The sequence below is a fragment of the Aotus nancymaae genome, unplaced genomic scaffold (genome assembly GCF_030222135.1).
Source record: "Aotus nancymaae isolate 86718 unplaced genomic scaffold, 86718_ANA_hifiasm-v0.15.2.pri h1tg000007l, whole genome shotgun sequence".
Taxonomy (NCBI): Eukaryota; Metazoa; Chordata; class Mammalia; order Primates; family Aotidae; genus Aotus; species Aotus nancymaae.
Genome location: NW_026988418.1, coordinates 4,967,351 through 4,987,432, shown reverse-complemented (window position 1 = coordinate 4,987,432; position 20,082 = coordinate 4,967,351). Strand labels below are relative to the sequence as shown.

Sequence of the window (20,082 nt, the reverse complement as noted above, 5' to 3'; positions counted from 1 at the left end):
TTTTACCAAGTTTATAACTCTGGCGTCAGAAAATTCTTTCTTAAAGGGAGACCGGATCTTCCTCCCTGTCTGGTTCTGCCTGTTGGCTGAGCTACCTCCCAGGAGGCTGAGACAGTGGTCACAGATGTGACCTGAGGTGTCCAAAGACAGGTTTTCCTTGGTCCCTGTTTCCCTGTAATCCTGACTGGTGGGGAACAGATCTGCTCAGGGCCTGGGGTAAGAAGGTGGCTGTTGTCATGAATCAGTTAGAACGTCCTCTTTATCCTTCTCCCTTCCAGATTGGAGTAAATCTGGGGCCTGAGCATATATCCCCGCCCCTGCCCCACCCCCCACCTCGTGTTCTTCAGGTTTAAGCTATAAGGACAGCTGCAAGAGATTCCAACCAGCCGTCTTCATGAGCCCTGGCTATCTTGCCCCATTCAGATGGATCAAAAGCTGTTTTACAGCCTTCGTGGTGCTGATGCCTTGAGTTCATTGCAGGATCTCAAACTGTTCGCAGCCTTTTCTTACCTAATCTGTATCTCAGCACATGTGTATCTCTGTGCAGCCAGGAGCCCCGAGGCCTCGGGTTGTGTAGCCCAGCATCTGCAGAGCCATTGGCCCAGGCGTTGGCCAGGCACCAGCAGGGGGCTTCTGACTGCAGCTCTGCGGTTCCCACCTCTGCCAGTACCACCCTTCCTGCCCTTCACCACCTCTAAAACACTGGCCAAACTTCAGAGCCGGGCACTGAGGCTTTTCTAAGCCAATCTCTAACTGGCTTTTCTGCCTCAATACCTGCTATTTGTACCCAGGACTGTCATGATAGAATTATACCAAGGTTTCCACAATATAATTTCTGTAAAAAGTGCCTACCGCAGAGTAAGCACTCAACAAATTATAGCTGTTTATTTTCCTGTGATAAAAGATTACACCTATGACTCTGGTTGACTTTTTTAGTGCTTTTTAGCAAAAATAATAATAATAAGTATTCCTAAGTGTCAACCAAGAAGAAAGGAGATGTCCTATGGAAAGCTTGTGGCACATAGCGAGGGCCTGGTCACTGTGAGGTCAGGTGGTTTGGGGTAGCCCCAGCCCTCCCAGCTCTGGGCGTTTGTGTGGTGTGGAGCACCGGACAGGCCCCCGCCTCTTCAGGGTCTGGCCACTTCCCCATTCTGGATCTGGGACATAAGGGAGTGAGGCTGGAATAGTGGAAAGAGGAGACCGTGGTCCTGCGTTGGCCTGGGCTGGGTCCGGCCCCACCTGAGGGCCTCCGGCTGCTCTGGGCCGTTCCGGAGAAGGTGGACTGTCTGGGGAGACTTTCTCATGCCAGTGGAATTGTTTGAGGATAGGAAGATGCTGAGACTGGAGCAAAAAAGCTCCAGCAGCATCCTCGCTTTTGGAGACTTGTGTGAAGGAGGAGCTGGACTGCCCAGAGCTCAGAGCATGGTGTGAGCACAGGTTGACACCTTCAGCTAAATAGTGACAGAGCTGCCCAGAAGTAGCAGGAACTGCCTGGGAAACTGTGAGTCACCTGGTGCCGGAGGAATATGCACCCATGGGAGGGTGTGGATGGGATCCACCTGAAAATGGCCAAATCGGAGGATGCAGGAGGCTTCTCTGCATCAGAAGTTTTCAGGACCTTCCAAGCATGAATGTTCACTAACAGTAATTTTCAAATTGTTTGTAAATTCGCAGTACTCCTTTTTACAAAGTTCAGTTTACATAGATACTCTGAAGAACAACGTGATTCAGAGCTGCTGTGGGCGTGGGAGGAGGACCCAGGGCCCCACTAAGCCTCCCCACCCCCACAGCCTATGGATTGAAAGTGACTGTTCTAGAACCCTGCAGGCCAGGGCTGGAGCAACTCCACCTAATATCCGCAGTGAAGGAGTCCCCTCCTCTGGCAGTTTCATTTCTCTGAACACGAGGGGCCCAGCTTCTGGCGTCCCACCTACCTCCCTAACTCACTCCACTGTGCGGTCAAGAATGGGGTATCAGCTGCATTCGAGGGACCCGAGCTGGCTTCAGCCCAGTCTTGGCGCCTGCGTGCTGGCTTTTAGGCCTCTTCTCTTGGTCACCCAGAAGTCACTCCACAGGATCTCCGCCTATCATATCCGACTCTGTAGAATAAAGGCGTTTCCTATTCTCGGAGCTGTGCTGGGCATCAGATCCCACTGCCATCTTCCCAGCTGCTGCCGATGGGAGCTGATGCTTTCCTAGTATAAAAAAAAAGTCACGGTAGTAAAACCAAGGAAATGGTGAAAATGCCACTGCTAGGTAGCAAGTCTGCAAAATGGGCAAGAGCTTGCCTCAGCGGTGGGAGTCCTTCTGGGAGGTGGAGAAGAAGGCATCCTTGACCCACTCTCCCCTCTTGTTTCTGCCAGGCCACTGCTGACCTCTCTCGAATCTAGGTCCCCTTTCCTTCTGCCCTCGCCTCTGCCCAGCTGGGCTCTCCCCTCCTGGCCCCCAGACCTCCCCACCCACGCCATCCTCCACGCTGCACCCAGCTGGGCGGCTTATAAAACAGGAGTCTCAGGTCTGACCCTGTGCACCCAGAAAGACCCAAACAAAGGCATTTCTTCTGCAGAAGCCGCCTGCCACCCGCCCCCGCTGGGTCCTCCGCTCATCCTCCGTAGCACTGTGCTCATTGTCTGTATTACCGCTTCCATCTCTTTGCTTTACGATCTTTAAGGGCCTGTTAGTCACACTTGAGACCAAGGTCAGGGTTTTATTTAGCTTTATATTTCTGGCCCTGGCCCAGCGCCAGGCTCAGAGCAGGCCTTAGGAAGTAGAGTTGAGAAAATTCACAGAGCACTGCCTGTAGCTCACGTCGCCTTTTAGAACAGAGATTGTGCTGGTGGGTGCTGTGCCTGCGTGCCGTGGAATTCCTGGCACAGCGGCTTGTCTCGAGGGTGCGCCCAATGCCCCCCAGCCTGAACGTTATGATGTGATGCCATTTCTGCAGAAACCCGACAAAAGGAGAATCTGGAGTGTACCCAGAACCCAGAGTGAACTTTCCACATGACCCACACGGCCTCCCAGTCCACTTTCCACCAGGGATGTGCCTCCTACCTCTTACCAACTGAGTATTTTTAAGAGAGACACAGCTCAGCAGGCTGCATCACCTGGCACCTGACCCTCTTCCCGCAGACATCCCTTCCTCTGTGAGTTTCACTCGAACAGCAGTGTGTCACTGCGGACAAGTCAGCCGCTCACCGCGGCTGGACCTCCCAGGGCACCGGACCTCTGGGAACTGGCCCCAAGCCTGGTTCGCGGATACAGACGGGCTGCCCGCCAGGGTGGGTCTCAGAGCCACAGCATGTGCACCCCTCGTCACATCTTCCTCTTCCTCCGCATGACTGGCTACACCCAAGATGTGTGCCCCCTGGGAGGAAAGCATATTTGGCAACAAGATCATAATAAAATCAGAAATTCGGCAAACCTTTAAAATATCCAGACTTGGAAGAGATGCAGCAGTTCTCTAAATATTAGTATTAGGTGCAAAAGTCATAATATAAATGCGGAATAGCTTAATACGTAGAATACATACATAGAATCTCAGACTAAGAAGGCAACTTGGAGGCCATTGTGTTCATCCCTTCATTTCAGTAAATAATGCAGCTTGATGGAGAGAAACGTCACGGGCTTGAAGGTCAGACAGGCCCTGTTTACCAGCCACGTGACCTTGGGGAAGTTACTTTGAGCCAGAAGTTTAGCTCCAGGCTGGATCTGCCTCTTGCATTTTATTTGACTTACACAATGGTTTTTAAAAACCAGAATGGCACAGCAGTTAAGCACATGAACTTTGTAGCCAGGCGACCTGAGTTCAAATTCTGACTCCATTAACTAACTGGCTGTGTGACCTTGGGCAGGTTACTTAACCTCTCTGTGACTGTTTTCTCCTGTGTAAATGGGAATCGTGACAGACCCGTCACATAGGGCTGTCATGTGATTGAATGAGGTAACGTGTGTAAAAGCATTTAAAATAGTGCTTGGCTCCCAGTGTAAGAGTTTGCTAATATTTTTAGTTTAGTTTTTTTTTTTTTTTTTTATCTGGATTTGTGGTTTCCTTGCAAAAACTGGAAGATATAACAACTTCATGTGACATTTGGCAGGACAGGAATAGCTGCTGCCCCTTCAGAGAGGGATGTGCCCTGCCTCCCAGGTCACTGCAGTCCCCAGCACTCCCCACTTCCTTCACCTCCTCTGCTTTGCTTGGTCATGTTGCCAGCCCATCCCCCTCTAGTGTCCTGAGCCTCCACTTGGTCTTAGGAGTAAATATATCCATTTATATTTACTGGAACAAATATGCTAAGCTAAATACATCCAAGTGAACTAAATATGTCCACTTTACAATGTTATGACCCGAATATACCAGCTAATCCACCCAAAGCCCTCTGTCGGTGTGCCAGACGTGTCCTGAGCACGTAGGCGCCATCAATTTCCTCCCACTAGGAGACCTCATAGCCTGTTCCTCTGGTCTCTGGGTGAACAGTGCAAGTGACGGGGAGCCCGCTGCATGGCAGAGCAGCTTCTTTCCATCTCTGTTATATTCAGAGCCCAGGAACAACACCCTCCTCCATCAGCTTGCCTGAAATGCCATGCACTTTCCACCACACCCCCTCCTTGGCGCCTAGAGCAGAGGAACGTGCCATGTCCTTTGGGAGCTCTGTGCTGAGTTCCTTTATGCTTGGCAGAAGCTGCGGGTCTGCTACAGCCTGAGCTGTCGTGTGCTGATGGTTCCTAGTCAGTCCGGCAGCTCAGTATCGCCAGCCCCGGGATTGCAGGAGAAGCTGCTGAGGTCAGGAGAGGCCATCACACCAGACCACCCTGTGCCGCACGTAGGGCACAGTAGTCAGCCCTGGTGCTTCACCACTTTTGAGCTGCCTTGTAACTTTGGGCAAGACACTCAGCCTCACTGTTTCTGTGTCCTTCTCTGTTCGGTGAAGATTATAAGACCCTCCTGATCAAGGGGTTGTTTAAGGATCTTTTTCTTTTCTTTTGAGTCCATAAGACTTAGAGCCACAGCCTAAGAATGAAAAGAGCCATCCATGAAGAGCTTGGTCTGGCCAGACCCCTCCCCATAGCCTCTGTCATCCCCTGACCCAGGCATGGGGCAGAAGGCTGCTTCCAGGCAGGGGTCTGGAACCCCTGGCAACACAAAGATGGGTCAGGAACTCCAGCCCCACTTTGTTGCATGGCCTGGAAGTCACAGCCCTGAGCTTCAGGCAGTCAAGCTGTCAGATTTCAAGGTCCCCGGAGGCAGCTAAGATATTAAAAATCCACAGAAACAGTGATTCTTCTTTAAGAGCAAACTCAAACATGGTTTTTCACGTTGACTGACACTCCCAGCTTGTGATGGCAGCAGAAACCAGGTGGGCAGGGGGACTGGGAGAAATTACTCCACGAGTCAGCCCTGCCAGGCCCATCAGCAGTGGACTGTCTTGCAGCTTCACAACAGGCAGGGACATCAGTCACTTGTTGCCCTGATAACAGGCAGCCTGTGGCACAGGCTTCCAAAGGACTGCCTTGGTTGGAGGAGGGAAGAGACCATCAGACCAGGGAAGCAGGACTGTACCCCGGGGTCCCCCATCATGGTGTTCCGGTTTCCCACCCTGGCTCTTACCCAGGCATTTCTCTGGGAGTTTACCCCAGTGCTGGTGGCCTTCAGGAAGGGCTGGGTGGGGAGCCATTCTTATTTGTCTGCAGTGTAACAGGTCCCTGGGAGAGGAACGAAGCTAACGAAGCCTTGGTCAGCATCATCTGAAAGTGTGCAGGAACGGGGTGCTAAGTAGTGACATTGCTGGCTGGTGGTCTTGGCCAAGTCGCATGAACCCATTGGGCCTTGGTTACCTTTTCTATCAATGGGGACATTGGTGAAGGGGTTGGTGGGAGGAGCGAGGGATGCCAGGCGGGTCTGCATCAGAGACGGTGCTCTGCCATGTCTCAGGTAATGAGGACTAGTTCCAAGGGAAAGAAAGTGACTTGCCCAAGGTGACCAGTGAGTTCCAACAAGAGCAGAACCAAGAGCAGAACCGAGACCCAAGTGTCCTGCCCACACCTCCCTCTGAGCAGTCGCTCCTCTCAGAAAGTGGGCAGCGTTATCGGACCATCAAGGTTCTGAGGCGCTGCCTGTGTCCCGCCTCCTTTGGGAGCCCAGCATTGGATGAAACTTGTGCTCAGGAGCTCCTGGAGTGGGAAAGGCGAGGCTAGAGTCTGATGACCGCAGGCTCGAGGGAAGAGGGCTTCGGCTGGTCTCTCTGATGCACAGCTAATGAATATTGATTGGGCATCTGCCGGGGATGCCCTGGCAAATGAGGTGGATGTGGTCCTCGCCCTCACAGGGATAGCGGGGACTGTGCTCGTGAAAGGCCACTGAAGCACACACAGCCTGACACGTGCCCTGAAGCAGGAGCGGGTGACATCCCCAGGCCCAGAGGAGGGGTGTGGGACAGGGCTCCAGAGGACAGGACCTTTGTGCAAACCCTGGTAGAGTGGAGGAGCTGGTCACACAGGAGAGGGGGTGGTGCTGGGGCAGGGAACTGCATGGCTGGAGGGGGAGTGCAGCAGGAAATGGGGGATCCATGGGAATCAGTGGGAGACAAGCTGGAGAGGTGGCCAGGGCAGATGGTGCCCTGGGCTTTCCGTGCCAAGGAAAAGAGACGGTCTTTGCTCTGATGTAGTGAGAGAAGCATGAAGTGGGACCTCTAGGCTGCGAGGAGTTGCAAGACTGGGCAGGTTTGGAGATAGCTCCTGCTGGCTGTTCAGTGAAGAAAGGAGGAAATGGTTTAGGAGAGAGGGTGGCAGCGAGGGCTGGTGGGGACAGAGAGGTGGCACCCTTGGAGCATGCGCTGCCTGCAGCACTGATGGCTGTGGTGATGGATTGATTATAGAGCATGAAGGACATGGAGCCATCGAGGACGAAGCCCAGCCTGTAGGCCTGGCCAGCCACATGGGTGCAGGTGCCCAGGAGCAGACCTGGAGGGACTTGGAAGGCTGGTTCCGGGCATGCAAGGTTTGAGGTGCCTGAAGACCACCAGAGGTGATGTTCAGGGGCAGTTAGATGTACAGCAGAGCGTCAGAGAGAAGCGGCTGGGGGCCATCAGCACCCAGGTGCAGGGTCACCTGGGGAAGGTGTGTGGTGAGGAGAGAGCAGGTTGGAGCCTGGCGGGGGCCATGTCGGCGTGGGAAAGGGTGGGCAAAGCAGGAGCCTGCAAAGGAGACACAGCAGGAGGAAATGGGGTCACTAGAGCCAAGCTCCTTGAGGGCTCCTCCCAGTCCTGGCCCTCAGGGAGCAGAGAAGCCACAGGTTCCAGGTGGTTGAACCAGCGCCGCCCTCTTCCAAGTCCTGGGTCCTCATTAGCCGGCCTCTGCAAGCTGTCTGGGATGTGAGCCGCCGGCCCCGCCGCCTCTAAACCCTCTCCCCTTGGCTAAGCCGCAGGTCTCCCCCAGTTCCCTGCTTCTCTGGCCTTTCTCTTTTTGAGGGCAGGGTTTGGGGTGCTGTTAGTTCTGCCCATCCTTGCATTTGGATGCCACCCAGGCCTCGCCCTCAGCACCGCCCTCTTCTGTCTTGTGGGGTCGTCCTCCTCACAAATCTACACGCCCCCTCTGAGTCCCACCAATTTCTAACTCGGATAGGAGGACGTTTCTTCGTGTCTTTCTCATGGGCATCTTATAGTCAATGGTTAAAAACTAGGGTCCGCCATCACTTCCCTCCACACTGGGAGTGGTGCCACCTGAGCACCAAGTGGAAATTTTTGGATCTTGATTTCTCCTTCATTCTAACCTCGCCCCATCCAGATGGCAACCAAGGCCTGTGGAGCCTGTGCTGAGAGGGCCTCTCAAATCCCTGTCCTAGAACACGAGCCTGGGCCTGGATTCACTCTCTCCTCCTGCAAGCCCTTCCCATGGCCAGGGAATATCCTCTCTTGGAGACTTTCCATTTCTCTTTAAGGCTTTGATCAAGTCCAAACTTAGCGTGGTGTTCAAGGCCATTGGTGATCCAGCCTGACTTTCCTACAGCCTCATCTACTCTCCCGAACCAAATACTCCAACACTCTGCTGTTGCTCCGGGGGTGCCTGCCTGAGTCCTCCTTCTCTCCCATCCTCCGCCTCTCCCACCCTCCGTCTCGCCCTCCATCTCTCCTGTCCTCCCTGGCCTCACCCAACCCAGGCTCCTCCCACGTGCTCCCCAACAGGCTGCACACTCCCTGATGTGACAAGGTGCTGCACGTGGTTGTGTATAGCCTGCCCCGAGTCAAGGCACCACCCTTGAAGGCTCGGAGTCCTCCCTCTCCCTCCTTCCCTTCCCCTCTCTCTCTTTCCTCCCATTTGGAAAGACCATGTACCATTTAAGCTTGATGTAGAGGAGGAAGTAAAGAGGTCTGAGAGCAACTGGGGCAGATGGACCCTGGCACCTGCTTCCGGTTGGCTGGCACACAAGCACAGTAGATGACAGAGTGGCTGTGGGCCTGTGCAGGGATCAGCAGGGTGAAGGCTGAGGCTAAAGGACACCATTGCGGCGGTGGCGGAAGGGGAGCAAGTGCCATGGACCCGACGAGCAGGCCAGGTGGAGGCTAGTGTCCAGGAGGTGGCGGGGCCTCCAGTGCAAAGAGGAGCCCAAGCCATCATCACTTTGTCTTCTCCTAGGTGGGGAAGGGGGCCCCATCTCAGCCATCTACCCCAGCCACTAGGTCGCAGGGGTATGGAGGAACATGAGAATTAAGATCCACGTGCGGGAAACTGGTTTTGGTCCTGGAGATCTGCTGCGTGAGGGTCAGCCGCTGTCACTTTGAGGCAGATGCCGCATGCTTGGCCATAGGGTGCCCTTCCTAAGAGAAAGGCGTCATTTCTGTGCACCGCTGCCACGGCCTTCAGTTCCTCCTCTCGGGCGCAAGGTGGCGCGTGTCTGGATCCTGCAGAAAGGTGTCCCCACGGGGGATGCAGACAAAACTGGCTGGTCAGGGTGGCCACAGTGGAGAAAGGGCAGTTTTAGACTCCTCGATGGCATCAGTTGGCCAAATCTGAGGTGACAAAAAAAAAAACAGGGTCCACTTGTGCTAGTGGACAGCAGTCCATGTGTGAGGAGCGCGTGAGGGTGTGTGCAGGAGAGTGTGAGCATGAGCATGGAGGTCTGACTGTGCAACTGAGTGTAGGTGTGTGGTTTGTGTGCATGGGTGTGAGCCTGTGGCCCGGACTGTGAGCATGTTAGGGCGGGAGTGTGTGGTGAGTGTCCGTGTGTGATTGTTGTCCTGTGGGGGGTATGGGTGTGATTGTGGGAGTATGCATTGGTATAAATGGGAGTGTGAGGATGTGAGTGTGACTGTGAGGGTAACTGTGAATGTGGGGGTGTGTGATTTTGGGTTATGTGTGTGGATGAGTGTGTGGGGGTATAGAAAAATGAGTCTGGGTGTGTGTGAATGTGTGGATGGGTGTGTGAGGGTGGTGTATGTGTGAATATGGGGTATAAAATTGTGGAGGTGCAAGTGGTTGTGGGAGTGTGTAGGGGTGTGAGTGTAAGGGTATGGGGTGATATGTGTATATGTGTGTATGAAGGTGGGGACATGAGCATGTGTGAGAGTGGGGTGTATGTGTGTGGGTAGGGGGTGTGGGGAGGAGAGTCGGGGTGTGTGAGGGTAGAGGTCAGTGTGAGGATGGGGTGTGGAGTATGAGAGTGTAGGGTGTGAGGTTGGGGTGTGTGTGGAGTGTAAGCATGTGTGAGGGTGTGAGTGGGGTGTGAGCATGTGTGAGGGTGGGTGTGGTGTGAGCAGGTGTAAGGGTGTGTGAGGGGTGTGAGCATGTGTGATGGTGTGAGGGGTGTGCACGTGTGAGGGTGTGAGGTGTGAGCATGTGTGAGTGTGGGATGAGTGTGAGTGTGGGTGTGAGCATGTGTGAGGGTGTGGGATGAGGGTATGTGTGAGTGTGAGCATGTGAGGGTGTATGAGGTATGAGCATGTGTGAGGGTGTGTGGGTGTGAGCATGTGTGAGGGTGTATCAGGTGTGAGCATGTGTGAGGGTGAGTGGGGTGTGAGCATGTGTGAGGGTGTGTGTGGGTGTGAGCATGTGAGGGTGTGGGATGAGTGAGGGTATGTGTGGGTGTGAGCATGTGAGGGTGTATGACGTGTGAGCATGTGTGAGGGTGTGTAGGATGAGTGTGAGGGTGTGGGTGTGAGCATATGTGAGGGTGTGTGGGGTCAGCATGTGTAAGGTGAGTGCAGGGTGTGAGGGTAAGTGGGGTGTGAGCATGTGTGAGGGTGTCTGGGGTGTGAGCATATGTGAGGGTGAGTGCGAGATGTGAGGGTATGGGGTGTGAGCATGTGTGAGGGTGGGGTGAACGTGTGTGTGAGGGTGAGCGTGTGGGGGTGAGCATGTGAATGTGAGGATGTGTGGGGGTGAGGTATGTGTGAGGGTGTGTGACTGGATGTGATGTGTAAGTGTGAAGGTGTGAGTGGGGGTGAGGGTGTGAGCATGTGTGAGGGTAAGGGTGTGGGTATGAGGGTGTGAGCATCTGTGTAAGGGTATGTGAAGGTGAGTGTGTCAGTGTATGTGAGTGGGTGTGTGAGCACGTATGAATGTGAGGGTTAGCATGTAAGGGTGTGTGAGTGACAATGTGAGGGTGTAAGTGGTGTGTGTGTGAGGTGAGTGAGCATGTGAGTGTGGGGTTGTGAGCATGTGTGAGTGTAAGGAGTGTGGGTGTGTGTGAGCATATGGTTGTGAAAGTGAGGATTGTGGAGGTGTGAGCATGTGAGTGAGGATGTGTGAGGGGTGTGAGCATGTGTGAGCGTGTGTGAGGATGTGGGGGCTGTGAGCATATATGTGTGTGAGGTGTGAGGGTGTGGGGTGTGAGCAGGTATGAGTGTGTGAGGCTGTGGGGGCATGAGCATGTGTGTGTGTGGGAGTGTGAGCATGTGAGGGTGAGGGTGAGGGTGAGTGTGAGCATGTGTGGGGGTGTGAGCATGTGTGAGTGTAAGGGTGTGAGCATGTGTGAATGAGTGTGATGGTGTGGGGGTGTGAGCATGTGTGAGTGAAGGTTTGAGCATGTATGAGTGTAAGGGTGAATGTGTGAATGAGTGTGAGTGAAGCTGTGAGCATGTGTGTGAGGGTGTGTGAATGTGTGTGTGAAGGTGTGAGCATGTGTGTGAGGGTGAGCATGTGAATGTGGTGTGAGCATGTATGAGTGAGTGTGAGGGTGTGTGAATGTGTGAGTGTGAAGGTGTGAGCATGTATGAGTGAGGGTGTGAATGTGTGAGTGTGAGTGTGAATGTGTGAGCATGTATGAGTGTGAGTGTGTGAATGTGAGTGTGTGAGGGTGAGTGCAAGAGCAGGGTGTGGCAGTGATTGTTCTGTTGCTGCCAGCAAGCTCCCTCAAGTCCCCTCTTCCCAGCCCTTTTCTACCACCCTTTCAGCTATCAGCTGACGGCCCCATTGGAGCAGGGTGGAGTCCCCCTGCTGTCCCTTGCTCACCTCCTCCCAGCCACTTCCTGCCCCTCTGTGCTGGCCCCGGGCAGGGGCAAGTGGTGCAGGGTGAGTGGGCCCGGGCAGCTCTGGCTGGCATTGGTAGGCGCGCTCCACAGGCTGTGAGGCCACGCCTCCTCCACCTGCCGTGCCAGCGGCCCCCCAGGCTTCAGAAGTCAGAAGGCTCTTCAGGAAGTATGCCAGGGCTGCCTCTCCTGGCCCACCCCCTGCCACCCTCCCCACCGCATCTGAGACTCACACATGTATAGCAATAGACCAACAAGACGGCTTCATCGTGATCCTGTTGTGCCTGTGGGACTTGTGGGTTTCCCAGTGGAAATGAGAGCATTCTGATTCATGCTTCAGGGGCCGCTCCTGAAAGCTGGTGGCACTTCCAGCTAGAACCCCAAGCGATGTGGCAGGCGGCTGGGACCCTGGGTCCTGCAGAGCTTGCGGGCTGAGGTGGGAGTGCGGGAGAGAGCTCGGGGCTTCTCATTCCAAACTCCGAAGCCAGGGAAGCAATGATGGTCCCTGTTCCCTCTCCTCCCGTGAATGTCAGGGTGGCTCCCTGGCAGACTGGACAGGCTTTGAGGCAGGCAGGTCCACAGCCTGGTTCTGGTTCCTTCTGGCTGTGGGATCTTGGATGAGTCTCTCACCGTCTCTAAGCCTCGGGGTCTCACGGGCTCTCCATGGTGAGGTGGTTGTGCTTTGATTTGGGGAAAGTGCCTGACAGAGTGAGCACTTGGTGAATGGCAGCTGCCAGAGCTGCTGCTGTTGTTTATCATTTCCTCTCTGAGACTCTGGTGGCTCGCGGTGGCTGTTCTTTGTGGGGGAAGCTGTAGCCCAGGCCGGCTCTGCCCAGGAGGCTGTCTGGCACCCTGCAGCTCCACATCCCCTCCGTGGGAAGCACGGGTGTCTGCTGCCTCTTGGGGAGAAAGAATAGTGCAGCCCCACCTGTCTGAGGGACAGGGGAGCTGGGGTCCGTGGTGGATCCCCAGCGCGACTCAGTTCCTCCCACTCCCGTGGTCCTCTCTGGTTCCATGGCCTCCACTCCTTGCGTCTGTAACGGGCTGAATGCAGCTAGGAAGCGCGTGCGTCTTCCGAGGTGGGAACCTGCCTCTTCTCCTTTTTTTTCCCCTTTACTATGACGCCTGTTGCTCATAGGTACAAATCAAACGAAGAGTATGTATATGTGCGAGGCCGCGGCCGAGGGAAATATGTTTGTGAGGAGTGTGGAATTCGCTGCAAGAAGCCCAGCATGCTGAAGAAACACATCCGCACCCACACTGACGTCCGGCCCTATGTGTGCAAGCACTGTCACTTTGCTTTTAAAACCAAAGGTAAGAGACAGTCAGCTGGGGCACGGCCCCTGCCCGCTGCAGGGAGCTCCCCTCTGGGAGTCCCAGCACAGAGTTCAGGCACCCAGACCTCTTTGCAGGGGGCCTGGAACAGCCCCATTTCCTGGATTCGCACCCAGCTCGGTGCCCAGTGGCAGAGCAGCTGGCTCCAGACCAGCCCGTGGCTCCCCACGGCTGCCCACAGCTGTCCTCCTGGGTCTCGCACATAGCCCCTGCACCTGCAGCTGCCCGGCCCTGGCCTGCCCAGCCTGGCATGGCACTCTTGCGCACAGTTCCTGGTTTTGCATCTTCTCTCATCTCCCACCCCCTTCTGCATGTCTCCTGAGCCACTGATCTGAGGCCCTCCAGCATCCATGCTCGTCACTGCCACTCATGCATTTGGAAATCCATTCCACTCCCAGCTGCTTAACACACTCGCATGCTCACTTCTCATGCCAGCGTGCGCTGGCCTCCACCCACTGCTCCACTCCCACCATTCCCTGCTCCACCCGGCTTCTCCGCACCTCTCAGCACAGGGCCGGCCCCCCATTCCCAGACTGGCAGCCCTGTCACCCCTGCCCCGGCCACACCCTACATCAGGGTCAGGATAGGCTCTGGCAGTCACCTGTGAAAGGAGGGACCTGCTGCGAAAGGCGTGAATCCCAGAGAGCTGCGATGGGCGATGGACATGGCCTGGCCTGCCGCAGCCACGCAGGCCATGCCCCTAATGTGGACAATGGAGCTGAGTCCATGAGATTCTTGGATCGGGCTCTCCTCCTGCAGGACAGGCAGGGAAAGGCCCTGGCAGCTTGCTCCCTGCAGACTGAAGTGCCTTGGTGGGAGACTCGGGGCTCTCAGCACCCCTGGTGTCTTCAGCCTCTTGAGCTGTATAGATTTCTGGGTCAGGGTTTGGACATAAGGGTCCCGTCTTCTCCTTTGAGCAGGTTGGGGGCCTCCAGGAGCCCCGTGGTTTCTCAGGGGGTGAAACTCAAGGGCATCTTTCAGCTGTGCCACCTGTTGACCTTTCTTCTGTTGGCAGAGCTGCTCCCAGTGAGCGAGGCTAGGCAGTGCTCTGGAGGGGCCCAGCAGGGTCCCTGCCCGTCTTCATTTCCTCCATGCTCTTGTTCCTGGTCCCTTCCATTCTCGCTATACCAGGTCAGGGGCCAGTTTATCACATCCCCTGGCACAGTGGCCTCTTCTCTGACTGTGTTCCCATTTCTGGTCTCCTGACCCCATTAACTGAACCCCTGCCCTCCTCTGTCCCCTCGCCATCATCTGCAAGTTGAGCTCCAATTTTCCTGCCGAGGTTTTAGTTTTGAACAAAGTGCCTGCCCTCCCGCTGCCTTTCCCCGATCCTTTCTCTCTCAGTGTCTCATAAACAATGTCCCAAAGGGTGCCCAGAGAGGGCAGACAGGCCCAGGGCTCCCCGCTCCACCCCATGGGTGCTTCAAAGGTGTCATCCATCCCTGGAGCCCTGCCCAGCACGCGCCGCCCTGGACATGGGCTGCCCCTGACACGACCCCTCCAACCACACTTCCTCTGGCCTTCTGCAGCCAGTGGAGATTTTACAGAAGAGCGAGATGGTGATCACTGAGTGACACTTCAATTGACGGTCTTCAACTCTAAAAGCAGAAAACTTCTTGCCCAGGTCCCCTTGAAGAAACTGATCCCAGAAAACAGAATGACTTAATGCTAGAGCTGTAACTAGAACATGGGACCCACGCTCCAGGAATCACCCCGTCACCTTCCGTTCTGTGAGCAGTTACTTCCCTCCCTTCCCGGGAGTAAGTGGCAAAAAGCTGCACTTGGGGTGGCCTGTGTCCAGGGGACCACACTGTCCTCAGCCTGAGGAGCCCTGAGAGCTCCCCATGCAGCGCACGCCTGTGCCGAGCACGCCTGTGCCCCACACGCAGCCCAGGTGGCCCATCACCTCAGGAAGCCATCACTCTGCCGCTTCAGACCAGAAGTTTCCAGCCCAAGCAGTTTCCCACAGGGAGCCCACTCAATTCCCTTTGCCTTGGGTCCCTAGCAGGAGCCCGTGCTTTCTAGAAGATGCCTTCATTGGAAGCTGTACTGAGCCTGTCTGCAGTCTCTTCCTGGGTCTCTCTGAGCCAACACAGAGCCAAGACCGAAGGGCCTTGGAGGGTCCCGAGCACATAATCTGAACAGACGGGCTGTAGCCCTCCACATTTCCAGGGGTGTAGAGGGTCCTCCGAGGAAAGGCTGCCCCTGCTGTCTTGAAGGCCAGGTCCACGTGGCCGTGCTCTCAAGCAGTGATCAAGGAACGCCCTGAGCTCTTCCTCAAATGTTCATAGAGGCTTCTGGAAGAATAGAACCTTCCAGAACCAATGAAGGGAGCAGATGGGAAATGGTGGAATCTGAAACTCTTTGGCTAACAGAGGGGAGGCCAAATGGAATGGTGGCAATGGAAACAGGGAATGCTCCCCATTAGCTCTCTGTGCAGTATAGGGGTGAAGGGAAAGCAGGACGCTGGAGCTCCTGTCTGTTTCTGGGGCCAGGTACCTTCGTGGAGTGCTGAGCCCCGTCAGACATCAGCTCAGACAACACAGGCCCCTTCTCTCTGGGGCTGTGTGCCTCCCCATCAGGGCACCTCCAGGCCTGCCCCAGGAGGCCCTCCCGGTCCTGCCACCCAGCTGCACCAGGGCCTGGGCACCCCTCCTGCCTTCCTGTCTGTCTCTGTCTGCCGTGTGTGTCTCGTCTCTTGTGTCAGACGTCGTGGCAGCAGCTCAGCCTCCTGAAACTGGCTAAGGAACGTGTCAGTAGGTGGGGCTGGGGAGGCCTGTGGGTGGCCCTGTGGTGACTGGGGGTCCCATTTCCTCTTCTCAGATGGTTCCCAGAGGCTGGAGGGTGACTGTGCCATGTCCAGGCCCTTGCACCAATCGCCTCAGGGGACAGAGATGGCCTCAGGTCTGCCAGGCCGGCAGGGGCGGGGACAGGGCAGTTGGTCAAAGCTGAATGAGGCAGGCAGGGTTGTTGGTAGAAGCCCTTTTATCGGAGGTTCCGCCTCCTCCCGACACCCATCACTTCCCCCCGCTTGCCTCAACTCTTCATTCCAGGGCTGTCAGGCTTTTGGTGGGGGCTGGGATGACTGTGAGAAGCTGTAGCTCTGCCTGACAAGCCGAGGCTCTGGCCCTCAACAGGGAAGTGGCATTCAGGCTGCACCTGCGGCCATGTGCTCCACCTTCCCCTTTCACAGAGGAGGAGACAGGCCTGGAGAGGGGACATCACGGAGGGACCTGGATACTGCCCATCCAGTGTCCACTCCTGGAACCCGCAGAGTCACCTCCGATCCCTGACTCCTTCCTGTACCCCCCAGGGTGGGGGCAGAGGAGAGGCAGGCCTTTGGGGGGCTCCCTGGTGCCTTCTTCTGAGAGAGGTAAAACCATTTCACCATAAGCATCATCTTAGCATCTCTTCCTCCACACCCAGCATGTCGAGGCAGAGCCCCCGGCTGCTCAATAGAGTGACTGGCATGGGGGCAGGGTCTGCTCTCTGCCAAGCACACTCTGCTGCCACTACATGTGTCACCTCATCAAGTCCTCCTGCATCCCCACGAGGTAGGTATTACTTCATAGCTGCAGAAACCAGGGCTCAGAAGCTTAAGAAACTTGCCCAGGAGCCCACAGCTAGCAAGCGGCAGAGCCCACGGTCAAACCCAAGGTTGTCAGGTTCCGCCCAGGTTCCGTTCTGCCTCCACATGGAGCGGGAAAGGCCCCCCGAGTCTTGAGACCTGGGTCCAGATGGAGCTCGGCACCAACCAGCACTGTGGCTGTGGGCCACTTGATTCGCTGTGTTGGTTCAAGCAGCCCTGCCAGCATCCAAAACAGCCAGTGATCTTGTCTGATGCTGCCATCAGCACCTGGGCCCAGAGTTAGATCAGAAGCAGGGAGAACCTCAGCCTGGTGGGGGTTGAATTACACGGATTGTGAAGTTCCTTCCAACGCTTTCCTCCTGCGATGAGAACCACACCTGGGTATTGTACACCCATTGTGTGCCCAGCATCTAACTTGGTCGATTAGAGACCTAAACCTTCCAGGCAGAACAGGTGCGACAAACGAGGTAATAGCCGAATGAGCAGTGTCCGTAGTGCTGTGTGGCCTGGGGTAGTCAGGAAGGGTGGGCCTGGCTCCAGAACCGTAGGACAGTGGGTCTCTCTGATCCACAGAAGACCCCAGCTGCCTTTTCCCACCGCTTGACTGTCCTACTCCAGCTCATGACAATGAGGGCAGAGGTCCACAAGGTTGGACAGGGACCTCTGGGGACCTTCTGGCTACAAGATGTCTCTAGAAGTTATGGCTTTGCTCCCACTATGGCCAGGAGTAGAACCTGCAGGTTTATTTCCAGTTGTAGAAGAAAAACCCAAATTGAACTAGGACCAAGGTAAAGAAAGAGGAAAGGAAAGCGCTCCCCTCGCATCCCTTCTGCCCTTGACTTGAACACCTCAGGGAATCCCAGCTTAAGGTTCCCCCATCAACCTCTTAGCAAAACCCTGAAGATTTCTTCTAATTCTCGGAATGTTAACAAGCACCCTTTGGTTCATCCATTGGGCCCTCTCCCTGGTCACCCGTCCATCCATCCATCTCATCTAATAGCTTTCCTGTTCATTTATCTTCTCACCCTATTTGTTCCTACCATTCTCCCATTTGTCCTCCCACCCATCCAGCTTCTCATTCTTGCATCCTCCTGTCTGTACTCCCCTGCATGTAAAAGTGCATGTATCCATTCACCCATCCAACCGGCCGTTCTTCATTCTTCATGCATCCATGTCTCTGTCCTCCCATCCAGCTCTCCATCAGCCCATCTGTTCACTGACCCATTCTCCCTCTATCCTTCCATTTATTTTCATCTGCTCACCCATCCTCCATCTGTCTGTTCATCTCCTTATCTGCTCATCTAATGTTCCATCCCTCTGTCTATCCTTTTCCTGTTCTTCATTCTCTTTATATTTCCTTTATCCACTTTATCTATCCATCAATCGCTCTATTCACCCACTCCTGGAGGCTTACCTCGTTCCATTCTTCTCTCCTCCATCCATCCATTCAAACTTACCAATTAATTAGATTAATGGGACAGAGCACCTGACTCAGGGAACTTATGACTTATGATGTTATGACCATATGGAAATACAGCCATCCCCAGGGCAGCAGTGAGCAAGCACATCATAGCTTGGGAGTAGCTGCTGGGCCCAAAGGAATATCCTGAGGCATGTGGCCTGTGTTCTGGAGCAGGCTGGGATGCTCTGCCTGTCCTTCCTAGAACACTCCTGTTCACAGAGCTGTGTGGCCTGTGAAATGTTGTGCACCTGTCGGGGGACTGAAGCTCTTGATACTGTTCCCTGATTCCACAGAGCTGCTGCCTCTGCTCTTCAGCTTGTGGGCTGGACCTATAACCAGGGCAAAGACAGCCTCCCCTCTGAGGCTTTGTAGGCATCGAGCAGGACAAAGCTTTGCCTGGGACTTCCCTGAACCACCCTGGTCCTGTATCTGCACTGCAGATTGGCCTGGGGAAACTGAGGCCCAGAAAGGGGACTTCTCTATGGAAACCAAGCATGGCCTCCAGCCCTGTGGCTCCCGAGTCCCTGGCCAATAGACTTCCCTATCTCACCTTCTGTCCTCTCCACAGGCCTAATACTAAATTTGCTCTGGTTTCTCTACCTAGACTTTAGAATTCTGCCCTGTGGGCTGCCCTAGATGTGTCCTCAGCCAGAAAGGCATGCTGAGTCCTCACCCGCCATGCCAGTCAATGGGATCCTCCCACGCCATCCCACACCTGAGATGGCCAATAGTCCCGCCTGATGAGTGTCACCAGCTCCTAGGGCCAGACTTAAATCAGAAGCCAGAAAAGCCTGTTGCACTTGAGTTGTCTTTTAATTTCTTTTTTGTTTGTTTTTTAACCAGCATCCCACTTCCTCATTATACTCTCCGTCTCCTCACAGCCCCACGCCCACCCCACCTAGCTCCTGTGCACTGCCCTGAACAGCAGCTGTGGCTACACTTCTTGGCCTGAGCACCAGGGCAGAGGGATGCCCCAGCTGCTGCCCAGCCCCTGCAGCTGGCAGGGCCTTGACTGGTCTGAGAAACCACAGCCCGCCGGCCAGGTGCTACCTCCATAAGCCCTGGGTCCGCCCTGGCCTCCTGCCCCACTGCAGAGCCTAAGTCTGTTCTCATTTCTTTCCAGGGAATCTGACTAAGCACATGAAGTCGAAGGCCCACAGCAAAAAGTGCCAAGAGACAGGGGTGCTGGAGGAGCTGGAAGCCGAAGAAGGTAAAAATTGCCAACCTCCTCCACCCCTCTTCCCCTCGTCCACCTTCCCTGTCCTCCTTGCCTTCCCTGCTTCCTTTCTGTCCACTTTGCCCCATTCCTCCTCCTCCCCTCTCTCCTTCCCATGCCTTCCCCTTCAGTTCTCCCCACTATCAGATACAAAGGGTAAATTCCCTGAATGATGGAGCCCACTCCCCGCATGCCATAGGGTATGCTGTGCAGCCCTAGCTATCGTGCATTACCATCTGTCATGCGGGTGGAGCACCTGGCACCCATGGGTGCTCAATGAATGGTTACTGAATAAATGCACAGGAAAGTACTTACAGTCAATGTTGACTGAGTGCCCACTATGTGTCAAGCAGGTCCTAAATGCACGCCCCGAAGTATCCCAGCAACCCCTCCCAGCAACGCTATGGGACACGTTCTCCAAACCTCCATACCCACACTCCTGCCTTCACACTCTGGCATGGGTCTGACACATGGGCCTTTTGGAGCTAGGAGAGTTTCAAGAGAGCCCACAGCAGACCTCAGCCGCTTGTTCCCTCCTGGCCATCCCCTACACACCCCCGCCTTGGCAGTCAATCCTCAGGAGGCACCTTATAGTCAGTCTCTGAGGAGACAAGGCAGAGCAGTCGAAGGCAGCGGGTCTGGCTGGGCACTGCCTGGCCTCAGCAGTCAGGGAGGAGGCCAGAGGGCTTTGGTGGTGGACAGGGCCCTCCAGCAGGAGGAGGCTGGAGCCATTTCTCCAGCACCAAGCAAAGCAGGAATCCTGCTGATTCCCTGAAATCAGCCCCAGGACTTAGAGTGTGACAGACAGGAGTGTGTGTTCACGCACGTGTGTGTCTTGTTTGGTTTTTGTTTTTCCGATTTGGGGATGTATTTGTGGTCTTACAAAAAAGAGGTAAGTCACATTTCCCTTTAAGTGAAATAAGTCACTCTTATAGAACAGAACACAGTGAACTTGGGGCTGTTCCCCCCCACAGCTAGAACGTGGCTTCACTATGCTTGTTAAGGATACACTGGGCCATAT

General features: G+C 55.0%; 1 protein-coding gene across 2 annotated transcripts in view; it reads left to right on the top strand.

Annotated features, from left to right (window-relative positions):
- HIVEP3 (HIVEP zinc finger 3) overlaps positions 1–20,082 on the top strand; it is a 404,917-nt gene that overhangs the window by 374,240 nt on the left and 10,595 nt on the right. For both annotated transcript variants that reach the window (XM_012434700.2, XM_021673366.2), the window contains exons 6-7: positions 12,598–12,773; positions 18,969–19,055. In XM_012434700.2, the coding sequence (XP_012290123.2) occupies positions 12,598–12,773; positions 18,969–19,055 (263 nt within the window). The remainder of the gene's footprint in view (positions 1–12,597; positions 12,774–18,968; positions 19,056–20,082) is intronic.